At 41.9% G+C, this 19,261-nt stretch overlaps 1 protein-coding gene across 3 annotated transcripts in view; it reads left to right on the top strand.

The window, feature by feature from the left end:
- The first annotated feature begins 3,385 nt into the window (after positions 1-3,385).
- The window catches only part of Sepsecs (Sep (O-phosphoserine) tRNA:Sec (selenocysteine) tRNA synthase), a 29,676-nt gene continuing 13,800 nt past the window's right edge, over positions 3,386-19,261 (top strand). The window contains exons 1-8 of one of the 3 annotated variants that reach the window (NM_001363463.1): positions 3,449-3,575; positions 4,097-4,184; positions 7,044-7,162; positions 7,756-7,914; positions 8,829-8,982; positions 12,418-12,520; positions 16,795-16,924; positions 17,045-17,136. In NM_001363463.1, the coding sequence (NP_001350392.1) occupies positions 7,791-7,914; positions 8,829-8,982; positions 12,418-12,520; positions 16,795-16,924; positions 17,045-17,136 (603 nt within the window). In that variant the 5' untranslated portion in view covers positions 3,449-3,575; positions 4,097-4,184; positions 7,044-7,162; positions 7,756-7,790. Of the gene's footprint in view, positions 3,576-4,096; positions 4,252-7,043; positions 7,163-7,755; positions 7,915-8,828; positions 8,983-12,417; positions 12,521-15,472; positions 16,158-16,794; positions 16,925-17,044; positions 17,137-19,261 lie in introns of those variants that run through there. The other 2 variants (NM_172490.4, XM_006503827.4) reach the window with 2 other exon arrangements.

The following is a 19,261-nucleotide window of genomic DNA, read 5'->3' as shown; positions in this document are numbered from 1 at the left end:
CTATTGTAGTTCCCACTCTCCAACATGGTCAGCTCTGACCTCCTGTAACTCCACGGATTAGACTCTTCTGACCCCTTGGGGCACCCATACATGCATGACATACATTCCCGCAGACAAAGTCACATTCACAGAAATAAAAAATCTTTAAAGAAGAAAGGAAAATTACAGCTTGCTCTATGACTAAGCCCACTTGTCAGAGAGAGGGGGAAGAGAATCCCAAGCCCCAGGAAGATGGGGAATCTGGGGTGGGGCTACACTATATGCTGCACAAGCACCCAGCCAATGAGAAAGAGCAGATATGACTATAAAAACCACTGCTCGGGCCGATCAGAATACCAGCCAATTATTTGTCTGTTTGTGCTGATGCCCATTTTCTGTAGAAATGTATGCAGGGGAGTGGGAAAATGTAATTTAAAAATGTTTTAGGTGTGCCAGGATTGGGGAGTGGTGATGGCCTTGGGACGCTGAAGGCAGCTAATTAGAAATGGGACATCTTATGTGACTGGTTTTGGGAACAGGAGACCCTGAGTTGGAGTAGGGGCAAAAATTGTACAGACCTAACTTGGAATCACAGTCCTAAAGTACAAGAAGAATCAGCTTGAAGCAAATGGGATTAGGTGTCCACTCCAAGTGGAAAATGGATTCAGTGGGGGGACACAGGGAGATAGATGGTGGGGACTATGTATGACTCATGACCCAAGGTAGAAACCGAGGCTTTACATTAGCTGGTATCATTTGGATCTCAACTAGTCATTTCCAGGTGGCAAGGATTTGGCCCATTACCCTACGAAGGTGATTGAATTCAAATTCAAAAACACCGTTGGTCTGATCAATATTGTAATAAACTTCCCCCCCCCCCCCCCGGGGAGGGATGGACACCAGTGAAGTGATTATGCTGAAACGCTTATGATCTTTTGCTCATATAATTGCAAGTGGGAGCACCAGTGGTTGAGCTTCCCTCTAGTCTTGTTTAATGAGGTTGAAATTGCTTGGGTGTTTAAGTGATGGGGACAGTGATAGACGTCCACGTAGCAGCCACTGTGCTGAGGGAAGTGAACGGCATTAGAGTAAATATGTCCTGGCCTACACCTACACAAGAATGAAAAGAGGTCAAAAGCCGGGCTCCACCTAAAGTGAGAAGGATGGGAGCAGATTTTCTAGTGAATGCAAGTAGATGGGAGCCTTGCCCGAAAAGGAAGCTGTCTACTTTAAGGTCATTGGCTTGTAATGAAGGTCCCAGTTAGCCTATAGCTTTAGAAGATGGGCTGTTTCTGAAAGATCTCTTTAAAACCCTCAGTTTGAAGTATCTTCTTGGGTTAACTTTTCATGCTGACAGAATTCTGGTCTGTTTTCTTTTCAATTAAAAAACACCATTAGTACACAAAATAGTGGGTTCCACGCATACTTTGGTTTTAGTCCTCCTTTCTTCTCCCTCCTCCATCTCCTTCCTCTCTTCCTCCCTCCCCTTCCTCCCTCCCACCATCCTCTCCCTCCCTCACTCCATCCCCTTCCCCTTCCTTCCTCCCCTTCCTCCCTTCCTGCATCCCTCCATCCCTTTTCCCTCCCCATCTCCTTTTCTCCATCCCCTTCCTCCTTTCCTTCATCCCTTTCCTCCTTTCCTTCATTGTCTTCCTCCCTCTCTCCATCCCCTTCCTCCCTCCCTCCATCCTTTTCCTCCCTCCCTCCATTCCCTCCCTCCCTCCCTCTGTTCCCTCCCTCCATCCCTCCCTCCCTCCTTCCACCCCCTTCCTCCCTCTCAGTGCTCCCTTCCCTTCCCAGTTTGCGTTGCAGGTGAGCATGCTCTTTGTTACCCCCTTTCCCACCCCTGCCACAGGGCAAGACAGTGCAGAGGTCCTTCCATCTCTCATTCTTGCTGAAGTCATTTTAGGTTTGACTAGAATTTGATCTTCTTGATAGAAGTAAGTGGCTTGGTTATTGTTAGAATTTTTTTTTTGACCCAGGTTAAAATAAAATCAGAACTTAGAGAGACTATACAGGCTGTATCTTTTGGCAAGGAAATACCACAGACCACCCTGAAAATGGACATACACTATCTAAAATACATTTTAAAAATCAATCTAAAAATGGTGAAATGGCCATTGAGGTCATGGTTCAGCCCACTTTTGTAGACTTTTCCTAGACTATGTTGTAGGCAGGTTACAATGATCCTCAGTTAACCTCAGTGATCTTTGTCAAGCTTCACAGCTAATGTTGACTTGGGAGACTAACCAGCTTGTCTATGTTGCAATGAGTGGCTCCATAGAGACATGTGATATCCTTTTGAAGATATCTGGTAGCCCCTAAGCAAATGTCCCGGGAGGCTCAGAGATTAGCCGAGCAAAAGGTCCAACCATTTACCACATCCTTTCTTTTCAAAGGCAGGGGCTAGGCACCGGTAGTGTACAATGGTGCCTTTGAATAGCTGCAGGATTGTGACCTTTGTATGCTCAGGGATTTTAATGGGTAAGAAAGCTGGCTTGGCAGTGATCTCTCAGAACATTTTCATTGTTTCCCACATCTCCCCTCTTTCCCCATGAGCCTTTATTTTTATATGGCTACGATTCTATGAAATAGTGCATTACAGAGTCCCGTAGCTTCTTGTCCATTTTTGTTGTGGTGCCCAAAAAAGGTGAGGAACTCTTCTTCCCTCAAACATTTCAAAGTCATATAGAATTTGCAGGCCATGTGTGCTTGCTTGCTGACATGTAAGTACATATATGTTCTACCAGTGGGGAATTCCTACATTTGGTAGACTACTACTATGTTCTAAAGATACACTATTCATGGACAAATGTTAGTACAAAGTTCTTAAAGGAATTCTGTAGATCTAAACTTAGTAGAGAAAACTCTAGATCTCAGGTAAGATATGCATAAGGTTCCTCTTCCCATAATATGATGGTGGGTTGAGTTATTGCAGATTATTGCATAATTTAAAATGAAAAGAGTAACTATCATGAGATAAATTTGCCGCGAGAGCAGGGCTCTATCCTTTCCTAAGGTTGTCAGGCAGTAGGAATTGCTGAAATATATCAAGGTATGTATGATGTAAGGTTCTGGAATCTGACACAGTCTGGGGAAGACTCAAACAATATGACTGGAACAGATCATAAATTGTCATTTCCTGAGAAGCCCACACAATGACTCTTCTGCCTTCTCTGCCCTCTCTTGAAGTACTAGTGTTCTTGATTACAAGAGGGCTTACCTAGCCCAATCCAACTCCCCTTTCTTCTGGCCGGAAACCCGTTAATCTTGCCAACTCTCTCATATATACTCAAGGTTTCCAACTTCTTCCCAAGTGCTTGTGGTGTTGGGGAATGGGAGTGGAGGGCCACCAAGACGGCTCTGCGCATGCGCGGAAGTCGAAGGCGGCGTCTTAGGGTGTTTTGGGTCCACGGCCGCCCCGTACCGTCCGGGCAGCGCGTTGCATCCTGGGCCTCGGTGTGTGTTCAGTGGGCGCCGTCATGAACCCGGAGAGCTTCGCGGCGGGCGAGCGGCGGGTGTCTCCGGCTTACGTGAGGCAGGGCTGCGAGGCTCGGCGCGCCCACGAGCACCTCATCCGGCTGCTTCTAGAGCAGGTACTCGGCGCTCGGGCTCGGCGTGTGCCGAGAGGGGCGGGGCAGCGCGGCGCCTTGGTGTGTGCGGAGCTGTCAAAGTCCAAGGGCTTGGTCCGCCGGGGCCATTCGGGGATAGATCGCATGCGGCCGGTAGACCTGCGCCCGCGGGCAGCTGCCCGCCGCACCTCTCTGGCCTCACCTCTTGACGGGAGTCCTGAACCGTAGTGCCCCCAGGGTCTGCCAGCCCCTAGTTTGAAAACTCACCCGAGGACGTCACCTTTTCAGTTTCCCTAACTCCACTGAGCCCTCGCAAACTTCAGTGGCCATATTACATAAGTCCGCAACCTCTATAGTTTGTAGTCAAATAGAAAACGAACGTTTGGCCAATTGGCAAACGTTCCTTCATAGCTGCTGAGTTTATTTCTGATGTGAGGAATCAAGGGTCATTAAAACACATTAAAAGGAATTCAAGTACATTGATGTGGAGTTTTAGGGGCCGATAATTTACCTGAATATAAATGCCATTACTTTTTTTTTTTAAGGGCAAGTGTCCAGAGGATGGCTGGGATGAAAGTACCCTCGAACTCTTTCTGCATGAGCTTGCAGTCATGGATAGCAACAATTTCTTGGGTAATTGTGGTGTGGGAGAAAGGGAAGGGAGAGTGGCCTCTGCTTTGGTTGCTCGACGACATTACAGGTATGGTTCTTAAACTACTTATGAAATTATTTACTTATTCATTCATTCTGGGAATGGGAGTGGAAGGAACTTAAAATAATGGTGGTGGTATTCCTACTAAATTATAAAGTTTCCACTCAGAAATAATCCCTTCCCTCATGAAATGGGTAATGGGTACAGAAATCAAACGGAACTGAGAGATGGAACTGAGAGACTTGGAGCTTTCAAGACAGTAGTTCTGATATATGGTGGTTTCCTCTTTCATCCAGCAGACTGGTCAACATCACTGGTGCTGTGTTCTGACAATATTTAAACTAGTACATCTGTTATAAAAACTTAATGAAGCAAAACAAAGCAAAATTTAAAAAAGCATAGTTACGGCTGAGGAGCTGGCTCGGTGGTTAAGAGCACTGACTGTTCTTCCAGAGGTCCTGAGTTCAATTCCCAGCAACCACATGATGGCTCACAACCATCTGTAAGGGGATCTGATGCCTTCTTCTGGTGTGTCTGAGGACAACTACAGTGTACTCATATACATAAAATAAACAAGTCTTTAAAAAAAAAAAACAGTTCATTTCAAAAGGAATAAGAGTTATTCTAGAGATACATATAAGTGACAGGTGACCCCAAATATTATGTTCTTCTGGATGGTAACAGTTCCATGAAATTTTTATGTAAAATAGTCGCAGAACAAAATCATAGGCCAAGACACTTTTTGACTACACTAGTAGAAATATAGAGGTAGGCATGTTTAGGAAAAGCAGGGAAATTCCGTTGCAGGCCCTGGCTGTTGTCTGATGACATTCTTAGCTTATGGGTAGGTGAAGCTAGGGGGTTTCTGTCCCTTCCAGAAGGATTGACCTAATAGTCACAGGGTTGCTAGGTCACACAGAGGGAAGATGTTTTGGTTCTTGGCCTGCCAGTTGCTAACTTGCCACAATCATAGACGTTCAGCCAGCCTTGCAGAGTGTTTACCATGGGCGTGGCCTTCTTTCTTTTTCTTTTTTCAAACTTCACTTGATATACATCATGGTTGTGTGTTGTTGTGTTGTTGTTGTTTTTTTTCTTTTTTAAGACATTCTCACTTTGTAACTGTGGATGGCCTAGAACTCACTTTGTAGCTCCTGCTGGCCTCAGACAAAGAGGTTCACTTGCCTCTGTCTCCTGACTCATAGGATTAAAGGTGTTCAACCCCACTTGCAGCCATGTTTTCTTTGTAATGTACAGGTTTTACTGGAGAGTAGAGCGTGTTTATCACTGTCTGAATTCCAGCAGATGGGGGAGCAGTTGTATTAGATGATTACATTATTTGTATTAGTTTTGAGATTTTACTCCATTCTGAAAAGTGATTTTTTTAAGAGTCTCACCTGCCTCTGCTAGGACTGAAGGCCTGTGCCACCACTGCCTGGCAAGAATGATTTAATCATTAATTGGTAGTGCTTTTGGATATGACTGCTTATTTCTGTCTTCCACCCTTTCTGTGAGAAATATGATCTCTTAAAAAACTTCTTGTTTTTTTGTTTTTAAATCATGGTGAAATATTTGAGGCTTACTAAAATTTTAATGAAAATATTTGCAGTCAGAAGTGATGCTAATGAGTAGGGATGCAGATTTCCAGTCTAACAATGCCCTGGTAACAAGGTCCATAGATAATGCATATGGATATCTTGTATATAAGGCGTGCCTGTAAAGAAGTACAGTACCAGTTAGTGCTTCTGATACTCTCATTATACACAGTTTCAGATCTAATTGAATGTAAGGAGCATCAGAAGGAGTTGTTTCTTTTTAAAATTGGAGTATTCCAATTTTTAGTGTTTTTAAGTGTATAGGACCATCTAATTTAAGACACGTGGATTTGTACACTCATTTTTAAGAAACATACTTTAGAAATTAGGAAAGTTTTTGCTTGGGTGGTGGCACTGCCTGTAATCCCAGCACTTAGCAGAAATAGGGGCAAAGGTCCAAAGTATAGGGTCAGCCAGGGCTTCTTAGTGAGATCCTGTCTCAAAAGGCCACTGTCACCGCCAACAACTAATTAGGACAGTCTCTAAAGCATCGACTCATTCAGATTGAAATCTGTCCCACTGCTCTAGTAGGCAGAAAAGAGGGAATAGGTTGTTACCTCTACTGTGGTTTTAAACAGATCACTCCAGAAGCTAATGGCTTAAAATCATTATTTCTTCCTGGTTCTGTGTGTTAACTGAGCTCAGCAATGTGTTTCTGGTGTAGTTATCAAATGCCAGCTAAGACTGTAGTCTTATTGAAGGTGAGAGTGGGCAGTCTATAAAAGATGATTTGTTTACATGGCTAAGGGCTCAGATCTCATCTTCTGTTATGTTAGCTCTTCCCAGTGTGGCAGCTGGATTTTGGAAGGCAGTGCACACTAGCAGACTCTTTAGAAACCAAGTAGACTTAGTGCTTCTTATGACATTTTAGAACTCAGAGGCTTTTTCTCTTCTTCCTAGTCAAAAGTAAGTCAGTAAGGACAACACTCCCCCACCCCCACCCCCAACCCCCACCCCCACCCCCTGCCACACAATCCAGATGTAGATATGGAGGAGAATTAAACTATATCTTTTGGTGTGGACCATCATGGGAAAAGAATTTGATAATGATGGTCTTTGTAGATTAGCTACTACAACATATTGAAACTCTTTCAACTTAAGGTTTTTCTACTTTAGTTGTTTATGAAGTATACTGACAACAACAGAAAACTACCTCTGCTAGTTTTTGGTTATTTATTTGTAAACCTGCGTATTGACTACTTCAACATTGAATGTATCTGTATGGGTTTTGGCCTATTTTTTGCTTAGGTTCATCCACGGAATTGGACGATCCGGTGATATTTCTGCTGTGCAACCAAAAGCTGCAGGCTCTAGCCTCTTGAACAAAATTACTAATTCTTTGGTGCTTAATGTCATAAAGCTTGCTGGTATGTATCCTATCAATCATAATGTGATTGATGAGTAGATAGGACACAAGTTTCCTACATTTTTGTGTCTTCAAAAATAATATGAATGGCTTTTAAAAGGACACACATGTAAACCTGTTTCAGAATAAAACAAAAAACGAGAGCTATAACCCCAGGAATGACTATTTTTTTTGTCTTGTTTTTGAGGGGCTCTGTGACTCCCTGACTGTCCTAGAACCTTCTCTGTAGACCAGGCTGGCCTTGAATTGAGAGATCCGCCTGTGTCTGCTTCCTGAGGCCCATCACCGGGAAAACTGCAGTGTTTCTGCCTTTTTCTTTTTTTTTCTGAGACAGGGTCTCACTATGTAGCTCTGGCTCACCTGGGACTCATTGTAGACAGGGCTAGCCTCAAATTCACAGAGATCCATCTGCCTCTCTGCCTCCTAACTGCTGGGATTAAAGGTCTGCAGTGCTACCCCCCTGGCTTTAACAATGAGTTTCATGAGAGCAAATGAGAAGAAACATCAGGGTTACATTTATTTGATAAAGGAAATGTATCATTTCTTCCAGAACGTTTTAATGGGATAATGAATTGTTTTATTTTTTATTTGTAGGTGTTCATTCAGTGGCCAGTTGCTTTGTAGTTCCTATGGCAACTGGGATGAGTCTAACCTTGTGTTTCCTGACACTACGACACAAAAGACCAAAGGCCAAGTATATCATATGGCCACGGATAGACCAGAAGTCCTGCTTTAAGTCCATGGTCACTGCAGGTAAAAGAAGACATGCAGCATATGTGATATTTTAAACACCCAATGGAAAAATTCAGATTTTTATGTAGAAATAGGTAAATGAAAAATTAAATGAACTCCATATTCATGCTTTAAAGAAATTATAGTAAAGTATTCATAAAATTTAGTACATGTTTTGTTTTATGCAACTTTTCAGTTTACGTAAAGGTTACTTACCTTTACCATTCGCATTTGTATAATTGCTTGTGAGGTGACCTCTATGTGCTAGTTAACTACAGTATTTCAGTTAAAAATATGGACTCTTGGGCCAGGAGGTGGGTTATGGATCTCTATGCTACTGAAATTGATTAGAGGGTTTTTGTTTGTTTGTTTGTTTTGGTATGTGTGTTTATATGGTAAAGCAAAATTTATGGATATGATATATTTTAGTGCTTGAATTTTATTATTATTTATATCTATCTCTGTAATAAACTCAAATGAAATTGAAATGTTTCTAGAGAATGATCAGGGTTCTTTTTTTTTAAAAGATTTATTTATATATTTTATTTATATAATTGAACTCAGGACCTCAGGAGGAACAGCTCTTAACTGCTGAGCCATCTCTCCAGCCCTGGCCAGGTTTCTTTTTGACTATCAGCAACTGAGCAGTTAGCTTCTGTAGACCTCTGGTTAATGTGTTGTCTTTGCAATATAAAATCCTTTCTGTATCATTTCAAAGCATTAAGATCCAGTCCTAGTTGTCTACTTGTTCTTCACGTCCTTTCGACTTTTTGACTAATGCCAGCTCTTAGCCACCATCTTTATTACTAGAGGAAAAGCTCATTAGTTTAATAAGTATTTAGAGTTCTGTGTGCCATTGCATTGGTTCTTAGAGTTCTAGAATCATCTCACATTTAGTTGACTCTAATGCTTAGCTCTCTGGTTGACTTGATTAGGTTTTGAACCCGTGGTAATAGAAAACGTATTGGAAGGTGATGAGCTGCGCACAGACCTGAAAGCCGTGGAGGCTAAAATCCAGGAGCTCGGGCCGGAGCACATCCTGTGCCTTCATTCTACCACAGCCTGCTTTGCTCCAAGGGTGCCCGATAGGTAACTGACGTGGAATATGGGTCTTCAGATGCTCACTCAGCAGCCTTTTGCCTGACAGGCTGTCCACTGAGTCTCAAGTAGTGCGTCTACTGGCCAGGTCCCAGTCTGTCCTAGGGACAGTTATTGAAGCCAGGTGGAGAAGTTTGATGTTGAAGGAAAATCAGCTGATGCAGAGGTGGACATCTGTCTATCCAAACCTCAGTTCGTCTTATTTGTCTGTTTTCCTACTCATTGCTTAAGCTTATCCAAGTGAAATGCTGGGCAGAGCATTTTCCTATCTCTACTTTGGCCTTGCAGTTCATTTGCTAAGTAGGAAGTATAGTCATTAGCAGACTGTAAATAAAGTAGTTTAGGATTATTTACATTTCTGTGATGGGGAGATTAAGTGCCTGTCCACGTTTTGAAAATAATATAAATTAGAAAATTAAAGCCATGGGGTGGCAGATGTTCACTTTTCTAAAAGATAGCCATAAATATTTTGTTTTGGAAATGTCACGGGGCTTAGGTTTATTAACAGAATATTCTGTTTTTGTCAGAAGCTCGAGTTTGGTTTCATCTCAATATTTTTAACAGAAGACCTAATGAATAGGAGTCATGTTGACTTTGGACGCTGGTTGCTAAGCTCTGCTGTTTGTGCACTCACATTGTCTGGCACGGATGGCCACATGTTAGCCTCTATTATCTCACAGGCAAATTTTAAAAGATCATATTGAAGCTGTGCCCTTAAAAAATTACCTTGTGTCACTCATGAATTCTGTTTTAAAATTATGTTGCCTATGCTGTAGTAGTTTATTGATGACCAATCATTTAAAATTCCTATCACAATATGAAAGAAATGGTATTCTTTAATAATTTTAATATCTAGAACATTTGAATGGACTAGAAGTAAACTTCTAGTAAAGCTGTCCCAGACAGCTCGTGAGTGTTTGTATTAGAGGAGTCATCTCTCTCTGGGGAGCTTGACTTCAGTCTCAGTGTGTGGTGTGCATTGGTTACATGTAAACCTGCTACAAAGAGTCAGGAGGACTTAGCAGTCAGCAAATTGTCATTTGTTACTTCTTATTTGTATGATGTAATGAATGTTTTTGATTAGTGAGGCTTAGGAAAATGGAGATGTAAAGCTAGTATATTTGAATTTCTGATTTTATAGTCTTTTAGTGGTTTATCATTTATCTTGTTTTTATTGGTCAATTATAGAGTTTTGAATAGGAAATCTATGTAAAAATATAAATATAATTTCTGACGGCTATTAAAATTCTGACTTAGAATACAGTGGGGTTCACATGGAAAATCTGCTTTCTGCTTTTTTTGCCTTTCATTTAGTATATTTTTATGTCCTATTAAAACATCTGATTAATTTAGATCATTTAAAGTTACTTACAAGTCTTATTTGTTTGTTTAAATAAGTTTAATATTATGATACCTTATTTTCAAGGAGGCTATTAGAGAATTCTTTCTTTGGAGCACATACATATGAAAAAAAGTGCCTTTTGTAATCTAAAGAATATAAGTATGTGTTCCAAGCCTATTTTGTTTGTAGCAGAAGACATTTTGGTATTGATTGTGAGTCAGGTGTATTGTGTGTGCTTGTGTGGGTGCTTATGTGCATGACTGATTTTGGATGTCTTTTTCTATCACTTTGCACTTTGTTGTTTTGAGGCAGGGCCTCTCACTGGAGCACCCTGTTTCAGTCAGCCTGGCTGGCTCTTGAGCCGCAGAGTTTGTCGTGCCTTTGCCTGCCTAGTGCTGGGATCTCAGGCACAGCTGCCACAGCTGGCTTCTGCTGGGATTCTGAGGGATTAACCTCAGGTCCTCATGCTTGCAAGGCAGGCACTGTACTGACTGAGTAAGCCATCTCTCCAGCCCTACAAAGGAGGTTTTATTCACGTCTTAGTGTCTATTGCTGTGAATAGACAGCATGATCATGGCAACTCTTACAAAGGAAAGCTTTTAATTGGGGCTGGCTTATGATTTCAGAGGGTTTTTTTGTCCGTTTTCTTCAGTGCAGGAAGCATAGTATGGCATAGCTAGACATGGCACTGGAACAGTAAGTTGAGAGTTCTAAGTCAAGATCTGCACACAGCAGGAACAGACACTGGGCCTGGCTTGGGCTTTTGTAGCCTAAAAGCCTATCTCTATGACACATCTCCAACAAGGCCAAACGTCCTGTTCCTTCTTAAGTAGTAACACTCCCTGATGACTAAGCTTTGAAATATTTGAGTATATGTAGACCATTATTACCTGAACCACCACCACAATTTATAATACTTGAAGGAAGCAAATTAAGTTTCTGATACATGAACATGATCTTATTCCCATTTATAGTTTTAAAGCATACTTGCTCACATCTAGAAAAAAAGGATACATCATGCATAGCTTAGTAGAAAGATCATACTACTCATTGCTTACTTGAGACAAGGTCTTGTGTATCTCCTGACTGGGCTGAAATTTACTGTGAGAACAGGCTGGCCGTGAACTCAAAGAGATCCCCTTGCCTCCTGATGCCATTATTTAAATGCCTCCTTTTGGAAAGAAAATTTAAAATGCTTTATTTCCAAATTGTTTTTCTATTCTGTGAAACAAAACATTAAAAAAATCATCTTACTTGCATCGTAGGATTTAGTTATAGTTTTGCAGTGTGCTAACATTTTTACAGGTGGTTTCAGTCACAAGGGCCTCTACTGTGTTGTGATTCATCACCATATTTAACATATGTTAGACTCAAATCATCTTTATATGAGGAGTGTCAAGTGAACAGGGAAGAGATGTGGATTTTTAAGCCAGCAGTTTTAAAGGATGTAGCCAGGTCCTTGTCAAAGCCAGTGCTCAGTGACTTCTGGTACAGGAGTATTGTAATTTCCCTTCTCTGAGCTTTCTTACGGTTCCAGACTTGCTCATTGTTTGCCAGCACCAGCTCTAACATGGGGAGCAGTCAGAACAGTAAGAGAAAGTCACAGCACTCTCTGAGTCATAGCTTCTCTGTCTTGTTTGTAAAACGTTTGGAAATTAGCTAAAAGTTACGTCATAAGCTTTTTGTTGTTGTTGTTGCCTTTTCCTTTTAGACAGGGTTTCACTATGTAGCCTGGCTGGCCTGGAATTTGCTGTGTAGACCTGGCTTAGAACTCACTGCCTAGACCCATCTGACCTCAAACCCACAGAGATCCTTCTGCCTCTGCCTCCCAAGTCACAAGCTTTTATAAATACATTTTTCTCATTTATTGGTAACATTAAAAGCTATTCTAGGTTTCCTAAAGTGTTTGCTCTGTATTTCCAGGCTGGTGAATTACATGTAAAGATGCTACAGAGGGAATTCAGTTTGTCATCCCCTCTCCCTTCCCCTGGTATACCTTAAGACTGACTATTAATAAAAACTTTCCATAATTATTTATAAAGCACAGTATGAGCATGTCTTTCTGTAAATGTTTATGTTTATAGATTAGAAGAACTGGCTGTGATTTGTGCTAATTATGACATTCCACATGTAGTCAACAACGCTTATGGATTACAGTCTTCAAAGTGCATGCATCTCATTCAGCAGGTGACTTATTATATTAATATTATATACTGTAGGATTATGACTTTTCTATAACCAAATACTGTAAACATTATTTAGTTCTCCAGGGAACATTAGAAACTTGTATACAGTATTCTATTAATAAAAGTTATTATTCCTAGGTAGTATGATGGTAATTGGATAGTAGCTTTTAAAGACTTCTTTGTTTATGCATATATTTTATGTGTATGCATGTATCTCTGTATGTAAGTGTGTGCATACCTATGTGTCTGTGTGAGCATGCTAGTTTGTGCAGTTGTGGGTCAGAAGAGGGGGTTGAGTGCCCTTTTGTTTATCCCCTGAGGCAGGGTCTCTCCTGAACCTGTGGGTTGAATTTTTCTCAGCTAGGCTGGAAGCCAGCAAGCCTCAGTGATCCTCTGTCTTCATCCTCCTTGGAGCTAGGGTTTTACATATATGTGAAGCATGTGGGTTCTGGGATCCAAACTCTATTCCTCATGGTTGCACTGCAAGTGTTCTTAGTGGATGAGCCATTTTCTTAGCCCCTGTGAAATAGCTTTGCTGGTCTTGAATCAACAGAAATATTTCAATGCCGTCCTTCTGAGAATTTTTTTAACCCAAGATGTTCGTATTTCTAAGTATTGAATTACAGTATTTCAAAAACTATATTGATGATTATATTTTATATAGAGGAAAAAGAACACAGAAAGAGCCAGAAGGAACCATGTGAATACATAAAAATACATTTTCAAATCTTAAAAAAAATTTTTAAACATTTTCCAGGATCTTAAAAATCCTATAGTAGCTGCTGCCCTCTGCTCCCTCTTCATCCACTCTTACCTTTGGTGTCTTTTCATCATTTCTTAGCTTTTCAAGGCTGCCTCACAGATCCATACATCGGATCAGGTCTGCGTCATCTAGAGCAAAAGAAAGGAGCATAGGGGTCTGTGATGGAGCTTGTGAAAACGCTTTACACCAACGACTCCATTCTGTGCCTGCCCTGCCTTCCTCCTAGGCATCCCTTTAATTTTTAATACTTAAAAATTACTACATCCGTGTATGTGTTCATGCACACACATATGTGCCAGAACATGTATATGGAGATCAGAGGGCAACTTGCAGGAGCCAATTTTTTGCTTCTACCCTATGGGTTCTGGAGCTTGAACTCAAGCTGTCAGGGCAGGTGGCAAATGCTTTTAACCACGAGCCTCTCACTGCCTCTCCTCACATCTTTAATGCTTTCGAAATTCCAATGCATTAACATCTCTAAAGGTTTATGAAAGGAAGGAGCAGGTGATCATAGCTATCCTATAGGCCCGTTAGTCATCTAGAATGAACAGTTTCTGTTCTGTGGACATACTATTTCCACATTGTGTACATTTTACAAAATACTCTAGGCATTATTAGCTATATGTTTATACTTTCTATATGGCTGTTTTGTTTTCACACACATCATTTTTTAAGTTTTTATTTATTTATTTATTTATTTATTTACTGTGTGAGCTAGTCGGAGGCAGATGGCTTGAGGAGCAAGAAGAGGCATTACATCCCTTGGAGCTGCAGTTCAGGGTGTTTTGTGAGCTGCCATAGGGTGCTGTGATCAGAATTCTGGTCTTCATGCTAGAGCAGTAATTGTTCTAATTGCTGAGGTCTCTCTGCAGCCCCACACGAGTCATTTACTCAGACGTTATTATTCCCTAATTGAAAAGTGCTCAGTGTTCTGGGGCTCACAACATTCTTTTGAATACAAGAAAATGGAACTGTGGAGCTGATGGGAAAGGTGTCCTTGGGGCTTCTCTTCCTGTTGCCTCACTTCATCATCATCTGTGTGTGAGATGTTGATTTGTCTTTAAGTAGTAAATACACATCTCTGCAGTTTGGCCTATATGAGGAGAGGTCATGGCATTGTTGGTTAAGCCACATAAATACATAAATAAGTACTCTTGTTGACTACTGACTGCTATGCCATGACATTATAAAGTTAACTTTCACTCATAGCTGTGATAATGCAGGGACCCACCATGTGTATTAGGCATCAGATAGGCTCTGAATGTCTTTAACCTTATCCTATAAGGTGTACTATTTATTGTTCCTGTTCATATACAAGGAAACAAGCTCAGAAGTTTAAGTACAGAACAGCTTGTATGGCAGAGTTGACACCAGGGCTCAGATTTACCCCTTAAACACAACACAGGAAAACCACAGTGTTTAGAAAACAGTATCATATACCCATGTGGTCAGTGAAGAAGACGATCATATCTGAAATGTAGCATTTTCAAAAGATGCCCCAGAATGACTTAGATCTGTGCAGATAGGATATTCTGTATAAGAAGTCTCAAGAAGTACACTTTTCGTTCATTGTGTTTTCTGAAATGCCTAATTTGAGTTGTTAGGACAGATTAATGGAGAGGCACAAAGTAGAGCTTTAAACATATGTGTGGGATTGACTGTTTGCAGAGTGTGGGAAGCAGCAACGTGACTTGTTAAGAGCTGGAGCAGAGAGTGCTACTGCTGCTTCAGCACATGTCTACTGGTTACTTCATTCAGTAGATCTTCTGGGTTCCCACTCGTGTGTGAGCTCCCTGATAACATCACACAAAACACACAGCCACGTCCTGTTCCCCATCAGCCTTTGCTCTGCTGCTTCTTTCTTTTTCTTCCTTAGTGACAGCATTTTGTTAGTGTGGGGAGTGTGGCCCTTGAACATTTCTGAGCTCTGGTGTGGCCCGCTTGTTTTCTTGCAGTGGAGAGTGCAGTCGTCATGGTGATAGGGTGCTGCAGCAGTCTGGAGTGCTGATTGCTCCTTCTCTTGGCCTTCCCACGCCCAGGTTAGGTGCAGGGTCTTCTCAGAAAGCCTAGACAGTTATTGGCAGCCACTTTTTACCTGGGACAACTTGCTGTGCTTTCCCATCATTTACTCTGTTGGTGTTTGTGCTGCTTCCTCTTCCTGAGCTAAGGTGGCTTTTCCTCTGTTCACAGTTTGTTGAGAAGTAAGAGTCACGGCAAGAATAAGGCTGAAACAGTCAGGTGATGGTCTCTGAGTGGTCCGCCCCTCCCCAGCTACTGCCGTCTCTACCTGTTGCCCACATCTGGTCTGTCAGATTAGACCAGCTATCTACGATTTCCATTCTCCCTGAGATACAGAGGTGGGCAGGAAGCGTGAGAAGGAAGGTCAAATGTGGTTATAATATTAATAGGAATGTAGATTGTGAATACAGATTGAAAATCTGTGGCTGCAGATAAAGAAAAAACTATGTGAGTTGAAATTTAGATAGTATCTCCATTTTTAAGAGGAGAAAATTGCACCACATTAGACAGAAGGTCACAGCTGTGTCGAATGGGAAGCAGAACTTGGTTCCACGTTTCTAGTAGGTGCATGTTCCGCTCTGTGCCGGGATATTAGACTCCATTTCAAGTTCATTCGCCATGGAACGAGACTGTCTAAGGTCACAGAATTAAGGACCACAAGGTATGGAGAAGCATCGCCTGGAGCTGCCAGGAATATACAAATGAAATGGCCCTTTGTCGATGATAAACATAAAATGTGGCTTCTCTTTTGTGGTCAAAGTCATTATGGAAGTAGAGCTTGTTGTTTGAAGTCTAGGCTTGGATTCGATGGCTTGTCTGGCCCTGGGTCAGTCTTCAGCACAGAGAAACAAACAAACAAACCTAAAAAGAAAACATTATGCTAGGCATAGATCAGAGAGAGGCACTTAATTTTCTAGCTGCTTGGCACTTTGGGCAGCTGTAGTTTATTAGATTGTGATGCTAGTATTTAAACTACTTAATCACTGCAGACCTTATTGTCAAATAAAGGACACAGGTGCAGGGCATGGGGAAATGCTTTGTCTCTTTCTCAGTTTTAAGGTAAAAAGCTGTTACACAGGAATTCCTACTCCTGCTGGTAATGAAATCCCACCTGCTTCCCAGGGGTTATGAGTTGGTGATTAATCTGTGAGAACAGTTGTCACTGCAGAGTGCCGGTGTTCTGCTTATAATGAGCACCTCTCAGAGCTGTGGTTTAGTCCTGTAAATCCTGTACTTGCCCTACTGCAAAGACAATTACAGTCCTTCACCTGCTTTTGAAAAAAGGTCTATGCACTGTTTTAGGGGTACTCATTTTTACTTCAAAATTAAGGTAAAATTAGTAGCAGCCTTTGCAAATGTGGAAATGAAATTAAATTTGTATGTATATTTTGTAGAACATGATTTTGTTGTTGTTCTTGTGGCCTTTACTTGTTAATAGCAGTTGTCTGTCCTCACCGTGACTAACATGTGACCCACATGTTATTTGATTCTAGGGGGCTCGGGTTGGTAGAATTGATGCTTTCGTTCAGAGCTTGGACAAAAATTTTATGGTTCCAGTAGGTGGTGCTATAATTGCTGGCTTTAATGAGCCCTTCATTCAGGACATCAGCAAGATGTATCCAGGTCAGTAGATAACTTGGTTTATGGGAAAGTAACTAATGGGCAAAACTGCACATGCACATAGCCTTCTGTGGCGAGTCCTCCCGTCAGCCTCCTTCACACACCCTGTCCGTCTGTTTGCAGGAAGAGCCTCAGCCTCGCCGTCCTTAGACGTCCTCATCACCTTGCTGTCACTGGGCTGCAGTGGCTACAGGAAGCTGTTGAAGGAGAGAAAGGTGAGGTCTGCCTGTACTCAGTGCTGCTCTTGTAGCCTGCATATCACTCAGATGGGAGCCACCATCCGTGTTTTGTCCTCTGTCTGTCCACGTGCTGAGGAATAGTCACATGCATTACTTTACTGTTAGTATTTGTTTAGAAACCTCTGTATTGGGAATTATGTGGTCACTTGTTACCTAAAGGTAAAGAAGCTCCCCTTTTTATGTTTTAACATAAACCATATTAAACACTTTGCTCTTACATGTATTTGAGTGTGCATGTGCCATGGCATGTGTGAGTGGACGTCAGAGGACAATCTGTGGGAGCAGGGACTGAGTGTAGGTCACGGCTTAAGACGAAGGGCCTTTGACCTGCTTAGCAGTGGCACTGGTTCGGCTTTGTTTTGTTTTGTTTTGTTTGAACAGGGTCTTGCAGTGTTGCTGTGGTTGGCCTGGAGATTGCTTATGTAAAGAAGGCAGGCCTCAAACTTGGGGTAGTCCTCCTGCCTCTGCTTCCTAAGTGCTGGGACTACAAGCATCTACCACCACTTCTGGCATAGAGGCCCTTGAAAAACAAATGAAAAGTTTTCTTTTGAGTGAGTTGCCAGGCCAGCCATGGCAACACAGCAAGACCCTGTTCAAAATAACCAAAGCCGAGCTGATTTTGGAAGCCTGAGGGTGTGTTTTGGTGTGCTGGTCTAGTTGCAGAAGGAAGAACCAGTAGGGGTTAGCCACCTCCTTATGTTAAAATAAAAACTCCCTCCTTCAGTGTTGCTGAAACACTGGACTCATTCCTTATATTGGCTGTGGGGGAAAAAAGTGATAAACTTGGTGGTGTTGGCCTGAAATAGTCCCAGCTACTCGGGAGGCTGAGGCAGGAGGATCACTTGAGCAGCATAGTGAGACCCAATGTTTTTAAAAACAAGCTAACACAGAAAAGCTTCATTTGAGACAGTTCCGTAACTGTTGACGGGTTAGGTCAGATGAAAGTGAGTATTCATCTATCCAGCAGTGCTGGAGACCAGCGGCATGGTGTTTATATCTAAGCAGCCTTATGGCGTCAACTAGCAATGGAATCCTTCAGATGTACTTGACATGTTTTAAAGCATATGGGCATAGCTGTTATCACATAGACCCTCCAACAGGGTGTTATTCCTCACACAGAACTGATGTTTAAAGTTTTTGTGGCATTTTACTCCAGTCTTCCTTTTCCTAATAATTTAATCCATGGGCAAGTAGTTATTTACTGTTTAAATTGTGAGGATATTTCTTAAGATTTACATTGTCATTCATTAGAGATATGGAAATTAAAAACACAGTGAGCAACCTCACATTACACACACACACACACACACACACACACACACAGAGATTAGGTAAAATCAAAAACACAACTAAAACAACAACAAAAACCTGACAATACTGAATCCTGTCACAGAGCTGAAACAAGCTGACATTGTTGATAGGAATGTTAAATATGTTTTTTTTTAATTTTATTTTTTTAATTTAATTAGGTATTTTCTTCATTTACATTTCCAATGCTATCCCAAAAGTCCCCCATACCCCCACACACACCCCCACACACCCCCTCCCACTTCTTGGCCCTGGCGTTCCCCTGTACTGGGGCATATAAAGTTTGCAAGACCAATGGGCCTCTCTTTCCAGTGATGGCCGACTAGGCCATCTTTTGATACACATGCAGCTAGAGACACGAGCTCCGGGCTACTGATTAGTTCATAATGTTGTTCCACCTATAGGATTGCAGATCTCTTTAGCTCCTTGGGTACTTTCTCTAGCTCCTCCATTGGGGGCCCTGTGATCCATCCAATAGCTGATTGTGAGCATCCACTTCTGTGTTTGCTAGGCCCCGGCATAGCCTCACAAGAGACAGCTATATCAGGGTCCTTTCAGCAAACGCTTGCTAGTGTATGCAATGGTGTCATCGTTTGGAGGCTAATTATGGGATGGATCTCTGGATATGGCAGTCTCTAGATGGTCCATCCTTTCGTCTCAGCTCCAAACTTTGTCTCTGTAACTCCTTCCATGGGTGTTTTGTTCTCAATTCTAAGAAGGGGCAAAGTGTCCACACTTTGGGGTTCGTTCTTCAGTTTTGGACCCTACTGTGGCAGTGCCCTAGAAGTTAGAC

This window comes from Mus musculus, chromosome 5 (assembly GCF_000001635.26).
Source record: "Mus musculus strain C57BL/6J chromosome 5, GRCm38.p6 C57BL/6J".
In the NCBI taxonomy this organism is placed as follows: domain Eukaryota; kingdom Metazoa; phylum Chordata; class Mammalia; order Rodentia; family Muridae; genus Mus; species Mus musculus.
The sequence above is the reverse complement of the archived record's forward strand: the minus strand, read 5'-3'. Positions and strand labels throughout refer to the sequence as shown.